Source organism: Diabrotica virgifera, chromosome 2, assembly GCF_917563875.1.
Source record: "Diabrotica virgifera virgifera chromosome 2, PGI_DIABVI_V3a".
Classification (NCBI taxonomy): domain Eukaryota; kingdom Metazoa; phylum Arthropoda; class Insecta; order Coleoptera; family Chrysomelidae; genus Diabrotica; species Diabrotica virgifera.
Window position 1 is genome coordinate 175,299,278 of NC_065444.1, and position 20,297 is coordinate 175,319,574.

Genomic DNA, 20,297 nt, shown 5'->3' on the forward strand with positions numbered 1-20,297 from the left:
ACACTATCGACATCATCATTATGTTATATCGTGATAAAAGAAACAATACGACCGACGATCCAAAACAAAATATCCAATTATTAAAACCTCGATATCTCAACTTACAGTATATGCCAATGACGCAATACTTAGCAGAAATATCTAATGGTTTAAAAAGGAACTTCTTAAAATTATGTCAGCATATATTTGAGATCAACTTGGCAAAATACCAAACTCAAACCAATGATTCAAATATGCTCTAGATAAAACACAGTACCTAAATGTGTCAAGTATCTAGAGCTAACAACACTTTAAATATCTAGAGCTTTCAGTCTACAAAATAAATCATACAAGAATATAAATTAACGAATACTTACATTCTGACAACAACTTTTACAAAGTGACAATTACGAGGAAAGATAAGGATCCTCAAAAAGAATAATGCTGATAATAGTCCCCTAAAATCTTAACAATGTTCAATTTGACCATGAATTAATGGAAACTAAAAGAAAATTTCGAGCTGAAAAGAGAAAACAATCTCTTCACACTAGCAGTAAAGACGCCATGACAATAGATATGAATTTGTTATATTATATATTACAATTTAATTTAGAAAGTTTGCTAGCATAATTTAATATCTATATATTATGGGTACTTTCATATTCTTATAACTTTAGGAATACGCGATTTAAACAAAACGTAAATCTAGAAACTATTAACCACCCAGAACTACCCATTAAAAGCCACTGATCAAATAGATTTAACTATACTTGCAGTCTATATTATTTGCATTTTTAATTATGAATAAAAACTACACGTAACAAATGAGAACTAAAATATTTATCAATGTAATTCAGGCAACAGATGTGGTGTTTTATATTTTGAAATGAAACTATAACGAAACCCATATCTCCTTTACTTATTACTTGATCATTGAATATTTTTTATAAGCTATAGTTGTTAAAGTAAATGTCTAAATAAGTAAATATGCTTTTTATTTCTTATTATGGTTATATTTTTCTTCTCTTTTTCTATTACCAGAGAACGGCAGTTCTCGCCGGTGGCGCACAATACCAATACATGCGACACTATATGGGTGTCCTCGAAAATAGTTAATATAACATTATAACTCATAACTTATAACATATAATAATATATAACTTATAACATTTTTTCTATACTCAACCGTTTGCCAAAAAAACGAAAATACTTTTTGATATGCAAATTGAAATCTGACAACTATGTATACAAAATCTAAGATAGACACAGTCACAATTCAAAAATAGTTGTCCCATGGGCTTTTAGTATTTACATTAAATACTTTCTTCCTCCTTAACAAAAAAACAAATTCTTGTTTTGTTTGATTTTCACACATATGGTGGTATAACTATTTTGCAGGTATCTACTGTCTAACCTACATTGCTGGTGTCAATAACCTAAGTCACAAACAGTTCCTGTACAGTGATGTCAGATAAGTTAATTTTATGAAAATATAACCCTAACAACACACAACATTCCAGGAATGTACTACCAAAGTTCTATCAATATTTGAATGTCCTGGACATTTAGGGAACATTCGGTGAACATCTGTTTAAATTATTCCTGGAATGTTACCATAAGACATTCTGTGAACATACTACCAATGTTCCTATATTTTAAGTTGCGAAATAATACATACGTGTAACAGATACAACATTACTTATAACATACCAGACAAACTAAGTGACACTTTAGGCCTACAGTGCAATAATATGTCAAATTTAAAGAGTTTCCCAAGTTCAATTAATACAATATTATAAACATACAAATGTAATAAAAATTATTGTTCGCGAATATTCAATTTGGAATGCGATTTTGTTAATAAAAAAAATACTTATAACTTATGCAAAACCCAAGAGAGGCATTTATATTTATTTCTTTTGCGTTCATTTTCAAATTCGCCGTGCATATATTTTTGTGCATGGCGCTTGAGAGGGCATCACGTGACTAAAAACGACCAACCAACGACCTCGCTTCGGCCATCTTGGCATCTTCATCTTGGCCACCTTGCTTTGCCGTGGGTGGATCGTTGTTTCTATTATTTGTGCTTTTTAAGAATATTTTTTTAATTCGGATACTTTTATAATAGCTTTAATAGTATTATTAACATAGTGAATAAAATGGTGTCCTGTTTTTAACGCAGTTGGAGTAGCAGAAACAAATGTAGATAAAAAATCTGCAGGAATAACGTTTCAATTATGACAGAAGCTCCAAACAAATGACTGTGAATGAAAAGCCCTATTAAAAGGTTAGTATGCAAATATGTAAACGAAGGCATGCCCTGTATTTCAGAAAATAAATTAATACTATTAATACCCTAATAATACTATGTATTCATAAAAAATCTTTTAAGTAACCTAGATATAACAAAGTGAATAAAAGGCATAAATCAGAAGAATTATTATTTTATTTTATAAGTTAATAATTGGTCATATCCATTTATTATTTTAATAATAATTGTGAATAAGCTACAAACTTCGCTTATTCCTAACTAAAATAATAAATAGAGATAATAACAATAGGATTTGTAAAACTAAAGTAATTCTTTTTGCGTTTTTGCTAATGTATGCCTTTATCAATAGGATGGTAGACCACACACTATAATATGCAGTACCAACTAATGAATACACAGAATATTATAGTCGATTTGCTAAACTCAGTCTCAGTACTACTGAGTCTCAGACACAACTGGCTAGTGATTTTAGTAAATAATTTTGCCAATTTGGTAAAATTGGCAAAAAAAAAATAATAACTAAATAGTTAATAATTACTGTAATTTTGGCAAAATTGGCCAAAAACAAAAAAAATTACCTACTAAAATCACTAGCCAGTTGTGTCAGAGTTTGGGGAACCGACTATACTAATAAACAATTTCTAAGCTGTTTTATAATATTTTGTGAGTCCATTAATCATATTTTTTATTTAAAACTAAAATTTGTTAATAATGCTTAGTAATGCATATATTTTGTATTTTTAGCTTTCCAGAAGATCCGGCGAAGAAGACATGAAGTATAGATCAGATTTGTTAATAGAGGAGTATGTTCAAAACACTTTTTAGAAAAAGATATTGACAGAACTTCACTTTCATCTGTTCGTTTAAGAGACTGTGCTGTTCCAATAGCTTATGTCACACAGGTATATGCATTTTTTTTTCTTGGTTTTAACATCTTTAAACGCGAAATACGCAATAGCTTATCGAATTGATGCCATGTTATTTTTCTTTATTAAGGTCTTTGTTTATTATTGTGTATGTGTATTAACAACAGAAACATTTTTGGTTATTCTTTTATTTTATTTTATATTTTGTCATCAAGTGTTCAGTCAATGTATGTAGTTTTCTTATGTACACCTTTATGGGTTTATACCTGGTGGATGTATATTTCAATAAATAAATAAATAAATAACCTAATTAATAATACAGTCTGTACAATATAGATACTGTTGTAATTCATTATCTACATCGGAGATCTAAGTTGACATTGTTGCCCAACTGCAAAAAATTTTTGAATTCATTTTAAGTCAAATATATCACATAATTATTGCGAAGTAGATTATACAACAAAACAGATTAATATTCAATGTAAATAAATAAAAACATCAGAAATAGAAAACAAGAATTAAGGTATAATCTTATGTTACAGTTATTAAGGTACCAAGGGTATTATAAGGATAATAACGCTTGAGGTCAATGGTGTTTTTAACAAGGGCCTGAGGGATATACGTTGACCGAAAGCGTTATTATTATAATACCTGTGGTGCCTTCAACGTTTAATGTCTGACTAAATTATTCTTTATATGCGAAAAATTTGAATGAATTTTGAATTGATTAGTTTTTAAATAAGTACATTTACCAGTAACAGTAGTAACATAATTGTGGTAACCATAGTTTTACTTAGGTTGATATTTGTCAACTTGACAGTATCTAAGTCGTTATTTAAATTTAATGCCCAAGGGCGTTATATCATACTTAACAGACTTCGAAATGTCATTATTTGTCAAATAATTTACCAGTAGGACATTAAAGTAAATAATAAAAACAATAAATATAATGAATACTAAATACTTATTTGTTTGTGAAAAATCTATTTCTTTGTGGCTTTTTTGTAATTAACTATTCTAATGAGGAAATAAGCCACAATTTACTTGAAAAAATAATTTTATTAAGGTTTCTACTTCCACGTCGGATGTCGTTGTCAAAATACAAAATGTTCATTATTATTATTTTATTTATTAAATATTATTTATTATTTATTTAAATATTATTTAATATTTATTTTTTTATTATTATTATTTATGCGTATTATTACGTGTAAATAATATTTCTTCTGATTGTTAATTGTAAAGGATAGAAAAATTACCTTTTATTTTATTTTCTTCTAGAATCAGCTGAGAGAAGTGGTCTACAAAAAACCAGAAAGGAAACAGAATATGTGGCTACGAAAAGCAAAAGAAAGGTTTACAAAGCAAATGTGACACATTTTTTTATAATATTTAGGAATGTCAGTAAATTACATTAAAAAATGTATGTAAAGATTTTTTGCAATAAAAATGTTTATATTTATCAAGGATGTATTATTTGGTATGGCCACATATCGTCAGTGATGTGACAATACCTCCTATCTGTTTTTTTCAAGAGATTTGTAAGATAGACTAAAAACTTGTTTCGGCCACCTCCTGTTTTCATATATTTTTTGACTTGTTTTGCAGTAAATAACTATCTATTTACTACAAAAAAGTCAGAATACGTACGAAAACAGAAAGTGACCTTAAAAAATGTTTTTCGTCTCCTGCAAACCTCATGAAAAAACATATAGGAGGTATTGTCACATTACTGACGATATATTTCAGTGAATGTCTAAAAAATATTCTGTGAATGTTCAAAGAACGTTCGTAGACATTCATGGAATGTTCTAACAAGACATTCAGTCTAAAAATATACTGTGAATGTCCAAAGAACATTCATGGAATGTTCCAACAAGACATTCAGTCTAAAAAATAGACTGTGAATGTCCAAAGAACATTCGTAGACATTCATGGAATGTTCCAACAGAACATTCTAAGAATATTTAAAATGCTGACACAGCACTTTCCTGGGACTTTCCAGGGACATTCGTGTGCATTTGGGGACATTCCAGGAATGTTTTCAATGTCCTGTGTGTACATTCTAGGAACATTCATGGAATGTTTTGTGTTATTAGGGAAGTTCGCTTATATGGAGAACAATGTAATTTTTTTTGGAAACGGTTAACTTTAGAAAAAAATGTTATGGGACTTTGTTGTTCTACATTGTGTATTATATCCATACCTTAAAGCAACGCACTATTTTCGGGGACACCCTGTATACACGAAATTTTTGATTTTATAAACCTGACTGAATTGAGAAGTGGGCCAAATCTCATCTTAAAGTTTAGGAAAAGACTCGCCCATCTATATGTCAACTCTCCATTTTGGTCCAAGGGTGTGGATTTTACGACCCTTCACATTTAGGATCTGTTTTTCGTTCTCTTTCCCAAAACTCCCAAAAATTTCAAAAATTTAAGTCGGACCTTTGCGGCTTCTGATAGCACTGATCATATGGGAAAAACAGTTTTTCAATCTCAATAATTCCTGTAATACGGTTAGTTATCATACTTGACCATGGATGCATCAGATACTACTTGTCAATACGTTTCAAACTCATGTTTCATTATCAAAATCGGTTAATCTGTTCAGAAGTTATCGAGCTCCAAAAGTATAATTCATTTAACCAATATCGCCGAAATAGTTTATGTAGTTGTAGTGGTTACGACGCTAAGTTTGATCGGGCCATCCGAGTTCATTTGCCGGCCATAATTATTAGGATGGCTGTTATATGAACTCGGATTGTCTTATCACAATTCTGGTGTCGTAACTACTAGATCATTTGGAAGAGAATGCGATAAAGCAAAAAAAAGTTCATACATTTAGTTTATAAAAAACTTTGAAAAACTCCTGAAAAAAACCAAACCTTTTCCTATAAGCCATAAAAGATATACAGGCTGGCCGGATGGAAAGGAAACAAAGGCATTATCAGGAAATACAATATTTTTGAAAAACCATACGGGTCCATTTTAAATATGTAAAGGACACATTTGTACGGTATTTTCGATTATTTTACTTCCACCCCTAAGTCATGGTAATAATCACCTTAATATTTTTTAATGAACATGTAGGTCAAATAAGATACAGTCTTCAGCTTTTGCAATTTCTTGTACCTACATTAGTCTTAAAATTTTTAAATTCGGTCAATACTTTTTTTATTTATTTAAAAAGATTTTTACCCTCTTTTAAAATCGTATTTACCTGCTTAATTAGTTGACTTACTACGCCAATGCTTTAGATCTTAAATTCTTTCTTGCCCAGCTCCTATAATCTCATAATAAGATCTCATACAGGGCGAAAAAAGCAATTAAGATCTACTATGCACCAAATAAAATAATATTTGGAAAGTAAGAAATAGATAAAGGAATAAAACTGAAGGTATACAATGCAATATCTGTACCAACTTTAATATATGCAAGTGAGACGTGGATAAACAATGCAAAAATAGACAGTACAATAAACGGAGCGGAGATGACGCAGCTGAGAAAAATAGCAGGAGAAACGAAATTAGACAGAATAAGAAATGAAAATATTAGACAAAGATTAAAACAGGAATCGATAATAACCAAGATCCAAAAAAAAAGAAAATTAAAATGGTATGTACACATTAACAGAATGGACCAAGGAAGACTACCAAAGCAGGTGATGGGATCAAAAAATATGGTAAAAGAAGGAAAGGGAGGCCAAGGAAGAGATGGTGGATCGATCAGATTATAGAAATTGGACAGGAAAAAGGAAAAACACTTCAACAAATGAAAGAGTTAGTAAAGGGCCGCAAGAAATGGAAGATATGAATAGAGGATGAATAAAACTTCCGAGGACCCAGAGGGGCATAAGGAGTTTCGAGAAAGAAGAAGAAGAAGAAATTGTATATAACCAAATCTGGAGAATATGGTAAATGGGACAGCATTTTGTAGCCAAAATAGACAAATTTCGCCATGGCAACGGCGGAGGTGTGAGCGGGTGCGTGGTTATGATGGAAGAGCATCTTTTTCTGTGTGGTTGTCCTGCAATTCAGCGTCGAATGGCCGCCCCCATAATTTAGTACTGTTAAGCACTGTGACCGTTTTGCCCTTTTCCAAAAAGTCGATTTAGATCACACCTTGCAAATATCAGAAAATTGTGGCCATCATTTTTCCGACCGATAGGCCAGTCTTCGCCTCATTTGGATCACGTTCGAGGGGTGACGCCCACTGTTTTGACTATTGGTTGGTCTCTATTGTTTACCAGTGGATCCATATTTCGTCGACAGTAATGAAACAACGTGGAAATTTCTTCAAATTACCCTTAAATAGTTTCAAACAATGCTCTGAAGTATCTTATGCTTACGCTTGTTGTTCTGAGTGAACCAACGCGGCACCCATCGCGCCGACAGCTTTCTGATGCCCAAAATTTCATACAAAATCTACACATGATCATTTGTGATGCATACTGTCCCAGCTATATTGCGAAACTTCAGTCGAAGGTCTGCCAATACAAGATCGTATATTAAATATAGTTTACAGCTTTCTAACTTATTTTTATTAAAAAAGTAGCATTTAAAAATGATAATATAGAACTCAATAGTCGGTCAGAACAAAAACCCGGAAACTATTCGTTGAAAAATTTCAAAATATTTTTTTTAATGAAAGTTCCCAGCACTAAGAAGGTTAGGGCTGAATAGGAATTTGTCATTATTTTCCTGTTTGTATAGGTTATCAATATTGAATAAATGCAGCAATTTTAGACGCATTTATTCACAAATCAACAGGTGCGCCGCAAGCGTATGAATCGTAAGGAACAAGAATTCTCTACTAAAATCACAATAAAGATGCACTGGAAATAAACAACCCAAGACACGTTGAATGTTACGAAGAGCATTCCCGAATTATGATTTACAAGGTTTATTTATTGTAAATCATGATTCGGGAGTGTTCAATGTGTCTTGGTTTGTTTATTTCTAGTGCATATTTATTATGATTTTAGTATATATACACTGTTCAATTATAAGGAATATCGTTCTGAACGAAAACTGATATCCAATGCTTCACATGCTACTTTTTCGTTCTTGGATTTTTACTTTTCACCTTGGAGACAGGAAGGTTTGCCTCAAGTGGAAATCGTTCCTGAATGTGGAGCAAACTTCTGCTGAAGATCGTTTCATAATCCTCAAGGCAAGAAAAACCAGAACATACAGAGCGTCATTTATTAATAGCTACTTCAGGAAGCCTATTGGAAGGGTAATAGTTGAGAGAAATAAGGAAAAAAATATCCTGTTGGTGACACAACCCCCTCCAGATTGAAACCAAATTTTTTGAGTAGTTTGGACATCTATAATAACCGATATGTTTCCTGCAGCCGATTTTGATGATATTGTTATGACAGTTCCGTAGATTGATCCTACATAGAAAAAGTCCGTCGACGTCAAAGAAGAAGTAGTCACGTACGAGAATGTTCTGGATGTCATGAATATCCCAGAAATGTCTTGTGACGTCTAGAACGTCAGAAATCTATACAAGGTGTTTCATTAATAATTGTCCATATAGTAACTGGAGAAACCTTAGGCCAAAATACGAAGATTTGACCTAAAACACCTAAATAAAATGTGGTTCCTTACTGAGATATAGGGTGTTTTATCTAAAAATTTAAAAACTATTTTTGTTTAGCATTTTAAAACTATTCGACGTATACTTTTCATACTTGGCAGAAAGTGCGACTACTATATACCGTACTAAATTATGATAAACGAACGTTTCTAGCTACTACCAGAGGCGTACGACAGGGGATAGTGAATGGTTGACCTTTCTCATATTCTACGCCACTGGAGGAATTACTATTTTAGTGCCATTTTTGATTCTACAATACTTTCTACCTAAATAATATACTCTTTATTGGTATTGATAAAGTCATTAGTTTTCGAGATATTTGAAGTTAAATATAAAACGGCACAGTTATGATTAATTTATGATATGATTCATATGTTTAAAATTTAAAAATTATTTGTATTTATACCCAGTACTTTAAAACTATTTGGCATATCCTTATCATATTTGGCAGAAAGTGTAGGTACTGTACACCCTACTAAATTAAAATAAATAAACGTTTCTAGCTACTACCAGAGGCGTACGACAGGGGATAGTGACTGGTTGACCCTTCCCAAATTCTACGCCGCTGACGAAATTGCTATTTTAGTGTAATTTTTTGATTTTCCAATACTTTTTATGTAAATAATGTTCTCTTCATTCGTAACGATAAAATGATTAGTTTTCGAGATATTTGAAATTAAAAATGAAGCGACACAATACATTAATCAAAATACCCGTGTCGTTTTATTTTTAACTTAAAAAATCTTGAAAACTAATGACTTTATCTTTACGAATGAAGAGTATATTATTTTTATAGAAATTATTGGAGAATTCAAAAATTGAACTAAAATGGCAATTCCACCAGAGGCGTAGAGTTTGGAAAGGGTCAACCATTCACTTCTCCCTGTCGTACGCCTCTGGTAACAGCCAGAAACGTTGTTTAACATAATTTAGTAGTTTCCATAGTACCCATACTTCCTGCCAAGTATGAAAAGGATGTGTCAAATGGTTTTAAAATGCTGAGCAAAAATAGTTTTTAAATCTTTAGATAAAACACCCTGTAACCCAGTAAGGAACCACATTTTATTTAAGTGTTTTAGGTTAAATCTTCGTATTTTGGGCTGAGGTTTCTCCAGTTAGTATATGGACAATTATTAATGAAACACCCTGTATAAACATATGTGTTTGACATTTTATAGTTCAGTTGTAATTGAGTATTTGAAGTTAAAAGTTGTCAGATTGTGTTAAAGAGTTGTATTGTAATTATTTCTCTTGGAGTTGAATAAAAGTATTTTTAAGAAGTGTAACAATATACATAGTTATAAACAAATGAAAATAAAAAAACGGTAAAATTTCGATTTTTTCAGCTACTAACAAAAATGTTAAGCATTTTAAACAAATCTGAGAGTAAGAAACTCATAAATCGTATAAAAAACTTCAATATAGCGTTCGCTGAATATAGTCCAGGAACCGAAGCATTTCACCTCGCAATTTTTACAGAATGGATCGATTTGCTTGAAAATTTAAAAATAAGTAGTGGATAGTTCAAGGATCAAAATCTATATGATGCCGAAAGGCGCTTTTATAATGGGGGAGGTTGCCACCCCATCGTAGGGGTGGAAATTTTTTATTATATTTTGACTGCAAAAGTTGATAAAAATATTCATTCTAAGCAAAAAATCTTCTATACATCTTTTTGATAAAATTAATACTTTTCGATTTATTCGCTATCGAAAGTGTTAGTTTTATACAGAAAAAATCAATGTTTTTTTTATATATACTCATTTACCATTCACTCAATTTTTGCCGTAGAAAAAATTTTTTCAAACCAAGTTCTTGGGAATTAAATAACCTACAATTTCATATAAAAACATTTTTTCGTATATCTGATGCTAATCTTTCTATTCTGAAGAAAATGGCATTTTTGCCAAATTACAAAAAGTCGTTATTCGCTTTTAACTCCAGTTTTTTTAAAACTAATCATTCTAAGCCAGTCAAACTTCTAGAATCTATTAATAATACATAAATAAAGAAGAATGAATAAGGCCAATGACTAAAAGCAAAGCTAACTTACATTATTATGCTTCCAATTGGATTTCTTTTTTTTTTCTCAAAAAAATATATTGATTTTTTAACCGTAACCTTTTTAATTTTTATCTTAGAAAGTTTGCTAGAAAATAATTTTGTAGGTTTTTATAAGATCTATAAGATTGAAACCAAATTTTTTGAGTAGTTTGGACATCTATAATAACCGATATGTTTCCTGCAGCCGATTTTGATGATATTGTTATGACAGTTCCGTAGATTGATCCTACATAGAAAAAGTCCGTCGACGTCAAAGAAGAAGTAGTCACGTACGAGAATGTTCTGGATGTCATGAATATCCCAGTAATGTCTTGTGACGTCTAGAACGTCAGAAATCTATACAAGGTGTTTCATTAATAATTGTCCATATAGTAACTGGAGAAACCTTAGGCCAAAATACGAAGATTTGACCTAAAACACCTAAATAAAATGTGGTTCCTTACTGAGATATAGGGAGTTTTATCTAAAAATTTAAAAACTATTTTTGTTTAGCGTTTTAAAACTATTCGACGTATACTTTTCATACTTGGCAGAAAGTGCGACTACTATATACCCTACTAAATTATGATAAACGAACGTTTCTAGCTACTACCAGAGGCGCACGACAGGGGATAGTGAATGGTTGACCTTTCTCATATTCTACGCCACTGGAGGAATTACTATTTTAGTGCCATTTTTGATTCTACAATACTTTCTACCTAAATAATATACTCTTTATTGGTATTGATAAAGTCATTAGTTTTCGAGATATTTGAAGTTAAATATGAAACGGCACAGTTATGATTAATTTATGATATGATTCATATGATTAAAATTTAAAAATTATTTGTATTAATACCCAGTACTTTAAAACTATTTGGCATATCCTTACCATATTTGGCAGAAAGTGTAGGTACTGTACACCCTACTAAATTAAAATAAATAAACGTTTCTAGCTACTACCAGAGGCGTACGACAGGGGATAGTGACTGGTTGACCCTTCCCAAATTCTACGCCGCTGACGAAATTGCTATTTTAGTGTAATTTTTTGATTTTCCAATACTTTTTATGTAAATAATGTTCTCTTCATTCGTAACGATAAAATGATTAGTTTTCGAGACATTTGAAATTAAAAATGAAGCGACACAATACATTAATCAAAATACCCGTGTCGTTTTATTTTTAACTTAAAAAATCTTGAAAACTAATGACTTTATCGTTACGAATGAAGAGTATATTATTTTTATAGAAATTATTGTAGAATTCAAAAATTGAACTAAAATGGCAATTCCACCAGAGGCGTAGAGTTTGGAAAGGGTCAACCATTCACTTCTCCCTGTCGTACGCCTCTGGTAACAGCCAGAAACGTTGTTTAACATAATTTAGTAGTTTGAATAGTACCCATACTTCCTGCCAAGTATGAAAAGGATGTGTCAAATGGTTTTAAAATGCTGAGCAAAAATAGTTTTTAAATCTTTAGATAAAACACCCTGTAACCCAGTAAGGAACCACATTTTATTTAAGTGTTTTAGGTTAAACCTTCGTATTTTGTGCTGAGGTTTCTCCAGTTAGTATATGGACAATTATTAATGAAACACCCTGTATAAACATATGTGTTTGACATTTTATAGTTCAGTTGTAATTGAGTATTTGAAGTTAAAAGTTGTCAGATTGTGTTAAAGAGTTGTATTGTAATTATTTCTGTTGGAGTTGAATAAAAGTATTTTTAAGAAGTGTAACAATATACATAGTTATAAACAAATGAAAATAAAAAAAACGGTAAAATTTCGATTTTTTCAGCTACTAACAAAAATGTTAAGCATTTTAAACAAATCTGAGAGTAAGAAACTCATAAATCGTATAAAAAACTTCAATATAGCGTTCGCTGAATATAGTCCAGGAACCGAAGCATTTCACCTCGCAATTTTTACAGAATGGATCGATTTGCTTGAAAATTTAAAAATAAGTAGTGGATAGTTCAAGGATCAAAATCTATATGATGCCGAAAGGCGCTTTTACCATGGGGGAGGTTGCCACCCCATCGTAGGGGTGGAAATTTTTTATTATATTTTGACTGCAAAAGTTGATAAAAATATTCATTCTAAGCAAAAAATCTTCTACACATTTTTTTGATAAGATTAATACTTTTCGATTTATTCGCTATCGAAAGTGTTAGTTTTATACAGAAAAAATCAATGTTTTTTTATATATACTCATTTACCATTCACTCAATTTTTGCCGTAGAAAAAATTTTTTCAAACCAAGTTCTTGGGAATTAAATAACCTACAATTTCATATAAAAACATTTTTTCGTATATCTGATGCTAATCTTTCTATTCTGAAGAAAATGGCATTTTTGCCAAATTACAAAAAGTCGTTATTCGCTTTTAACTCCAGTTTTTTTAAAACTAATCATTCTAAGCGTGTCAAACTTCTAGAATCTATTAATAATACATAAATAAAGAAGAATGAATAAGGCCAATGACTAAAAGCAAAGCTAACTTACATTATTATGCTTCCAATTGGATTTCTTTTTTTTTTCTCAAAAAAATATATTGATTTTTTAACCGTAACCTTTTTAATTTTTATCTTAGAAAGTTTGCTAGAAAATAATTTTGTAGGTTTTTATAAGATCTATAAGACTATTAATATTAAATTCTTTTAAAATCCTCAGTCGCAAAAAGTGGTGACTTTGAAAGGGTTGGTAAAGGTGATTTTTGCATGTTATTACAAGATTTAATTGTCAATAGCTCACTCAATTTTTACCGTAGAAAAAATTTTTGCAAACCATGTTCTTGGGAATTAAATAAGCTACAATTTCATATTTAAATATTTTTTCGTATCTATGATGATAATCTTTCTATTCTGAAGAAAATGAAATTTTTTACCACACTTCAAAAATTCGATATTTGCTTTTGACTCCATTTTTTTTAAACTAAGCATTCTAAACCAGTTAAACTTCTAAAACCTATTAATAATACATAAGTAAAGAAGACGGAATAAGGTCAAGGACTAATTTTATTCAGGGTGGTGATTAGGGGTTTGCTTTCAATCACTTTTTCGCTGAAAAATATAGGGTCTGACATTCTTTTCATTATAAGCCACTTAATTTTTGAGCTAAAGACTTTGTTTGATTTCTGGAGATAGATATTTTTAAATACTTCAAATTAGTTTAAACAAGTTATCCTCGAAAATTGCATAGTTTTCCCGTCTTTTGACTTTGAAACTACAATATTTAGCATTTGACGAAGAAGAGCTAACATATAATAAATTATAGCTCGATTACTATTGGTCTTAAAGAAAATTAAAAAAAACGGTTTTGTTTATTTTTTCAATAGGTACATTTTCGTTAAGCAAAGTTGTTTTGATAAAACGAAAACTTTTTGAGTTATTTGCAGAAAACTGATTAAAAACATTAATTTTTTTAATATAAAACTAACACTTTCGGTAGCGAATAAATCGAAAACTATTAATTTTATCAAAAAAATGTATAGAACATTTTTTGCTTAGAATGAATGTTTTTACCAACTTTTGCGGTCAAAATATAATAAAAAATTTTCATCCCCGACATAGGGTGGCAACCACCCTCATGGTAAAAGCGCCTTTCGGCATCATATAGACTTTGATCCTTGGACTATCCACTACTTACTCTCAAATTTTCAAGCAAATCGATCCATTCTGTAAAAATTGCGAGGTTTTGTCCTATTTTAAGCTTCATTACTTGGACTAATATATCTATCCTTATTAGTTGCTTAGAAAATTACAAAATAAATCATAAATTTAGAGTTTTTATAAATATTCATACCTTATGTAAAAACTAAGTTAGAACCTTCTTATTACATAGAATGCTCAGACTTCTGGTGATTAAATCATACCCTAAATTTCAAAGCAATCGGTCAAATAGTTTAGAAGTTATTTAATTTGTTTATCCCAAATTAATTTTTTTGTCAGAAATGCAGAAAATGCTTTACAGTAATACTTTGGATAGTTCATGAAAGAAGAAGATTTACACTATTAATTTAATTAAAAAAAATGACAAAAAAGAACATGTGAATTGAAAAAGGGGGGCTAACTTCGTCCCTAATTGTCCTAGGGTTGTCCTAAAATCGACATGTTTTTGCAAAATAATTATACACTGTTTAAAATTACTTTTTAATTTTTTTTTAATTAAGTTAATAGTATAAATGTTCTTCTTTCATAAACTGTCAGAAGTATTACTGTAACCTCATAATTTTATGACTTATAGTGTTGCAAAAAACGAATTTGGGATAAACAAATTAAATAACTTTTAAACTATTTGACCAATTGCATTGAAATAAAATTTAAGCACAAGAAGTCTCAGCATTCCGTGAAATAAGAAAATTCTAACTTAGTTTTTTACATAATTTATGAACATTTATAAAATCTCAAAATTTATGACTTAGTTTGCAATTTTCTGAGCAACAAATAAGGATAGACCTATTCAGCTAACACCATATTGAAGTTTTTGATATGATTAATAAGGTTCTTATTCTCAAATTTGTATATTGTGTAGAATGCTTCACTTTTTAGTAATGGACGGAAAAAGCGAAAATTTACCGTTTTTTGATCTTTATTTGTTTATAACTATGTACCTATATCATCAAAATCGGCTGCAGGAGACTTATAGATTATTAACATATTTAGATGTCCATACTACTCAAAAAATTTGTGTCACGAGAAAAATCTTATTTCTCTCGACTATAATCTCTTGCCAAACTATCAGAATAGGGTGTTTTATGTCACTCTGCCATATCAATATGTCATTTGAGAGCAAAAATACGTGCTACATACCCACCATTGACATTGAAGCAACGTGCACGCACATATCATTGGGCGATGGAACACAATCAATGGGGCTTCAAGATTGGAAACATCTGACTTCCTTTCTGACAAGTCAAAATTCCATTTGCTGACGTTAGAATATCAGTCTGGAGAGAAAGTTTTGGAAGCGGATCAATTTGTGTCTACGGCGAGGCATATGGTATAAAACGCATTGACTTAGTAATTTTACTGCTTTAATATATCGTGGAGGGATCGTAGAGAAAATAATAATGCTCATTTCTAGTACTTCAGATTAAATATTTGTTTTTATTGCTGATAATGCTCCTCATTAGCGAGACAATAATAATTGTGAACGAATGGATATATTATCATGGAATTACCAGAATAGTGTAGACGCCTTATTCACCAGACATGAATTGCATCGAATACGTTTGGGCGGAAATCTACAGACGTCTAAACTGAATTCTACAGCCATCTCAAATTTTACAACAGTTAGCTAATGAATTGCAAATAATTCGGGAAACAATGCAATAAACATTTTATTAATAATTTAATAGTAACTTTCCCAAATAGAATAACAGCATTAGGAAGAGCGAAGGCCCGTCCTACAATGTATTAATTGTTTATAAATGTGACAATAAAACAATTTTGCTATTCTGGGTCTTTTTGAAATTTTCAATGATTTTAAAATATTTTTCTAATATCCATCTTAATTTTTGAGTAGTGTAAATGTATAGGATGCGTTCGAACAAAAAACGGAAACACCAATAATTACGTAAACATAGAACGAGAAGTGCGTCAAGGGTTCATTATGTCCCCTCTACTATTTAATGTCTATGCAGAACATATCATCAGAGCTTCTTTTGAAGATCACCCTGAAGGTGCTAGAGTTAATAGAATCATTATTAACAATGTAAGATGACACCGTGGTATTAGCCGAAATAGAAGACCAACTAAAACTATTGATGAACATACTATCAGAAGAAAGTCACAGACTGGGCTTGGACATTAACCTTTCCAAAACCAAAATCATGGTATTTCATAAGAACCCCCATGAACAAATTACACCCAACATACAAATAAATGGTATCACCTTTCAGATTTCCCAATGCCTTATATACCTGGGCAGAGAGCTAAATAGTCAGCTAGACCACTCAAGAGAAATTAAAAAACGCATTGAAATAGCAAGGTCTGGTTTCATGAACATGCGTAAAACGCTATGTAACCCCAAGTTATTAGTCATAATAAGATAGAGAACAATAATGTGTTATGTGTGGTCTCTATTACTATATGGCTGTGAGACCTGGACATTAAAACAGTAGGTATGACGTCAACAAACTGAATTCATTCGAAATGTGGATGTACCGCCGAATGCTAAGAATAAGTTGGACCAGCAAAACTATGAATGAAGAAGTATTGGAAATAATGAACAAACGCCCTCATCTGGTCAATAGACTCAAAATTAGAAATACGTCATATCTGGGACACATAAGGCGCCTTAGGGAATTTGAGCAGCTCCAAGTAATATCAGAAGGCAAAATCGAAGGTAAAAGGTAGGATAGGAAGAAATAAAAAATCCTGACTCCGAACCATCAGACATTGAACCCACACAACCGGGAAATACCTAATTCATCAAGCCCAGAACAGAGAAAAATTTGCAATATTGATCGCCAACCTCAATAGAGAAGGCACTTAGGAGGAGGAGGTACATTTATATAGCATTGTTTCCATTTTACTTAACCGTTCCAACAATGAACATTACTCTATATTTTATACAGTGTGTCAATTTAAAAATTTGCCAGCCCCTATAATTTGGTCCCTATATAAAATCTAAGAAAATGCAAAAACACGTCAAATTTATTTGTGAGACCCTCTAGCGGAGGCGGACACTACCCCCAAAATCTTTAATGGAAAGGGGGGTTGAGTGATACCTCATTTTAGAGGTCATTCAGTTACCTTTTCAAAAATACCACATACCTTATATTTCTTTTCAGTACTTTTGGAAAAATCTTGGACTCAATACTCTACAAAAAATTTGCAGTTCTGAACTCTATACTTAATATCTTTACGGTTTTACTTGATTTTTCCAAAAATGCTCAAAAAAATACTCTAAGTACTCCAATTGTCACCAAGAAAGACTCTTTCTCTGTAACAGCTATAGTTAACTTAAAGAAAACAAACAAATAAAGTCAGACCATAGAGATTTGAGACTTCTCTGGGGTGGGTTAGAAAACATGAGAAGGAATCATTTTAGTCTGGCCTAAAATGATTTATTCAAAGTAGATTTTAGGAATATCTAATTACAGGGCACCAGCAAAAATATGCGAGAATTATAAATTAAATAGTAAATATATATTATAACTTTATTACCAAAACAAATATTATTTATTATAAACATCAATATAATATATCGTTACAATATTTGAAATGTAAGAGAAAAACAGGATAAAAAGCCACCTCGAAGAGGTTTCAATTAAAGTATCTACTTAAATTCCCTAAGAGCTCATTACTTTATTTTAAAATAAAACTGTTGAATAATAATTTTGATATCACTTTAATGAAGTAATAAAATATTATCTATCTTAGGAACAGATTGACTACTGAGATATTGAAGTGTCTCTCAAATAAAAAAACAAAAGAATAGTCTTTTCTACGCGAAAGTAGTGATGTAAATAATTTCACTAACCCTAAGTTCCAAAACTTGAACGTCTTCACACCATCAACATTCTTACAAACAACCAATAGAAAAAGTTGCATCCAACAACCTCATTACTGCATTTCGGCAAACATCAAATCGGAATAAATATCCGACTTCAACGGACGAAGGTCTCCAACTAATATTTAAAATATAATTTTCACAGCCCCTATACAAAATTCTGGAAAATCTGTGCAGTGGCAACACGTGGTTTTTCTTCGTAAAAAAAGTATGGCTAACGAAGGCTATCACAGAAACTAGATTCTATAATCTCCAACAAGGAATCGGAAAACTAAGTCCATACGATGTTCCACAAACTGATGTAATCTTTAGAATAATCCAAAATATAATTTCTGATAATATATGCACATTTTGATCGAAGGCTGATCGGTTTACTTAAAATACCCTGCTTTTACTTCAAGCAATCAATGAAGACCAGCCCTCAAATTAATTATCTATTTCGCACCTGACAGAAACCTTGAACTTAGCCCAATCAAAATAAAATGTACTATTTACTATTTCCGTTACTATTTAAATGTTAAATAGGCCTAATAGCTATGCAACTTGTTATACATCTTATCAGAATTTGATATTCATTATGAATGATACAAGAACTTTGAGAAAAAGACCTTTCAACCGTAACACATTATCCAAAAAAAAATCAATTTGGAGTTCAATACTCCAAAAAAGTTTTGGAGTTCTGAACTCGATACTTAATATCTGTGTGGTTTCACTTGACTTTTCCAAAAGTAGTGACAATAAATATAACGTATGTAGTATTTTTGAAAAAGTAATCGAACAGTCTTTAATATGAGGTATCACTCAACCCCCCTTACCTTTAAAGATTTTGGGGGTTGTGTCCGCCCCGTTAGAGGGTTTATGTAATTTAGTTGAAAAGTGGTCTATAAAATGTCCCTCACAAATAAATTTGACGTGTTTCTTTATATTTTTAGATTTTCTATAGGGACCAAATTATAGGAGGTAGCAACTTTTCAAATTGACACCCTACATATTACAGGACTGCATTATTTTGAGTTAAAATAACATACCAGTGGATTACAAAATCTGTATCATAAAACTATGGTCATTTATTTTTACCTGTCTGTCTGTTTTTTATATACCTTTCCTTTTTTTGTTAAATTAAATGAAGATTAAAAAAATATTCCAAACAAAAAATATGATACTTTGCTAATTAACACATTTTTGCAACAGACTCGACTGATAACAATAGGGTCTGCTGCAAAATGTATTTCAGTGGTACATGAACACAATGATTATATAATAGCTATAATATTTATTATAGCAAAACAATCATTTACACATCGCGGAAGCAAATTGCAATATATTTTATGTATATTGATGTTTCTGTAATAATAATTAATAATTGCTCTAAGTCCATGTTGTACGGTATAAAACGGAAATACAGTGTTACGCATGTATGATGATTTTTTTAGTGGAAGGTCAAAGTTTTCATTGTTGATTTAGTTGGCGAATTATTATTCCATATTAGTTTTGAAACAGGAATTGCCGGACATGGATTATAAAGTGAAATTTATTAAAACTTTATTTTCTTTAGTGATTTTTAGTAATTTAAAAATCATTACTACTGGTAAGTAATTTTACCTGTTAAATATTATTAGGCAATAGAAAAATTAGTCAAAAGATAATTAAAGTATGTGTTGCGGTGGTATATTATTTTTTTAAATATTTGCTTTATAATATGCATTTTTAAAATTTTTTATTTATTAATGGTCGGTACTTATAACATTATTTTTTGATCTCCATTTTATTTAAAAATTTTTCGAGATTCATAAATAAATATTGTGTTTATCATATAAATTACAACTGTTTCTTTTACGGGTAAATGCTGCTAAGGCAAATGCTGTTTTTCCGTATCTTTAAGAATTACGGATAAATTTTATTTTTTATTTCTCCATACGAATCAATATACCTTTCTGTTATTTTTAAATTACAATTTTTCAATTGTTTCATTAGATGACGATACCAGCCGCCCAGCGGTTTGCCTTCAATAT

At 30.7% G+C, this 20,297-nt stretch overlaps 1 protein-coding gene and 1 long non-coding RNA gene across 2 annotated transcripts in view; both read left to right on the plus strand.

Annotated features, from left to right (window-relative positions):
• The first annotated feature begins 1,602 nt into the window (after positions 1–1,602).
• LOC114331066 (uncharacterized) lies at positions 1,603–4,579 on the plus strand. The gene is made up of 3 exons (XR_007696549.1): positions 1,603–2,266; positions 2,996–3,153; positions 4,399–4,579. It is a non-coding gene; the product is annotated as an uncharacterized LOC114331066 (long non-coding RNA).
• Positions 4,580–19,705: 15,126 nt separating this feature from the next.
• The window catches only part of LOC114331067 (phenoloxidase-activating factor 3-like), a 93,350-nt gene continuing 92,758 nt past the window's right edge, over positions 19,706–20,297 (plus strand). Inside the window, exon 1 of the mRNA XM_028280540.2 lies at positions 19,706–19,873. Within this exon, the coding sequence (XP_028136341.1) occupies positions 19,798–19,873 (76 nt within the window). The 5' untranslated portion in view covers positions 19,706–19,797. The remainder of the gene's footprint in view (positions 19,874–20,297) is intronic.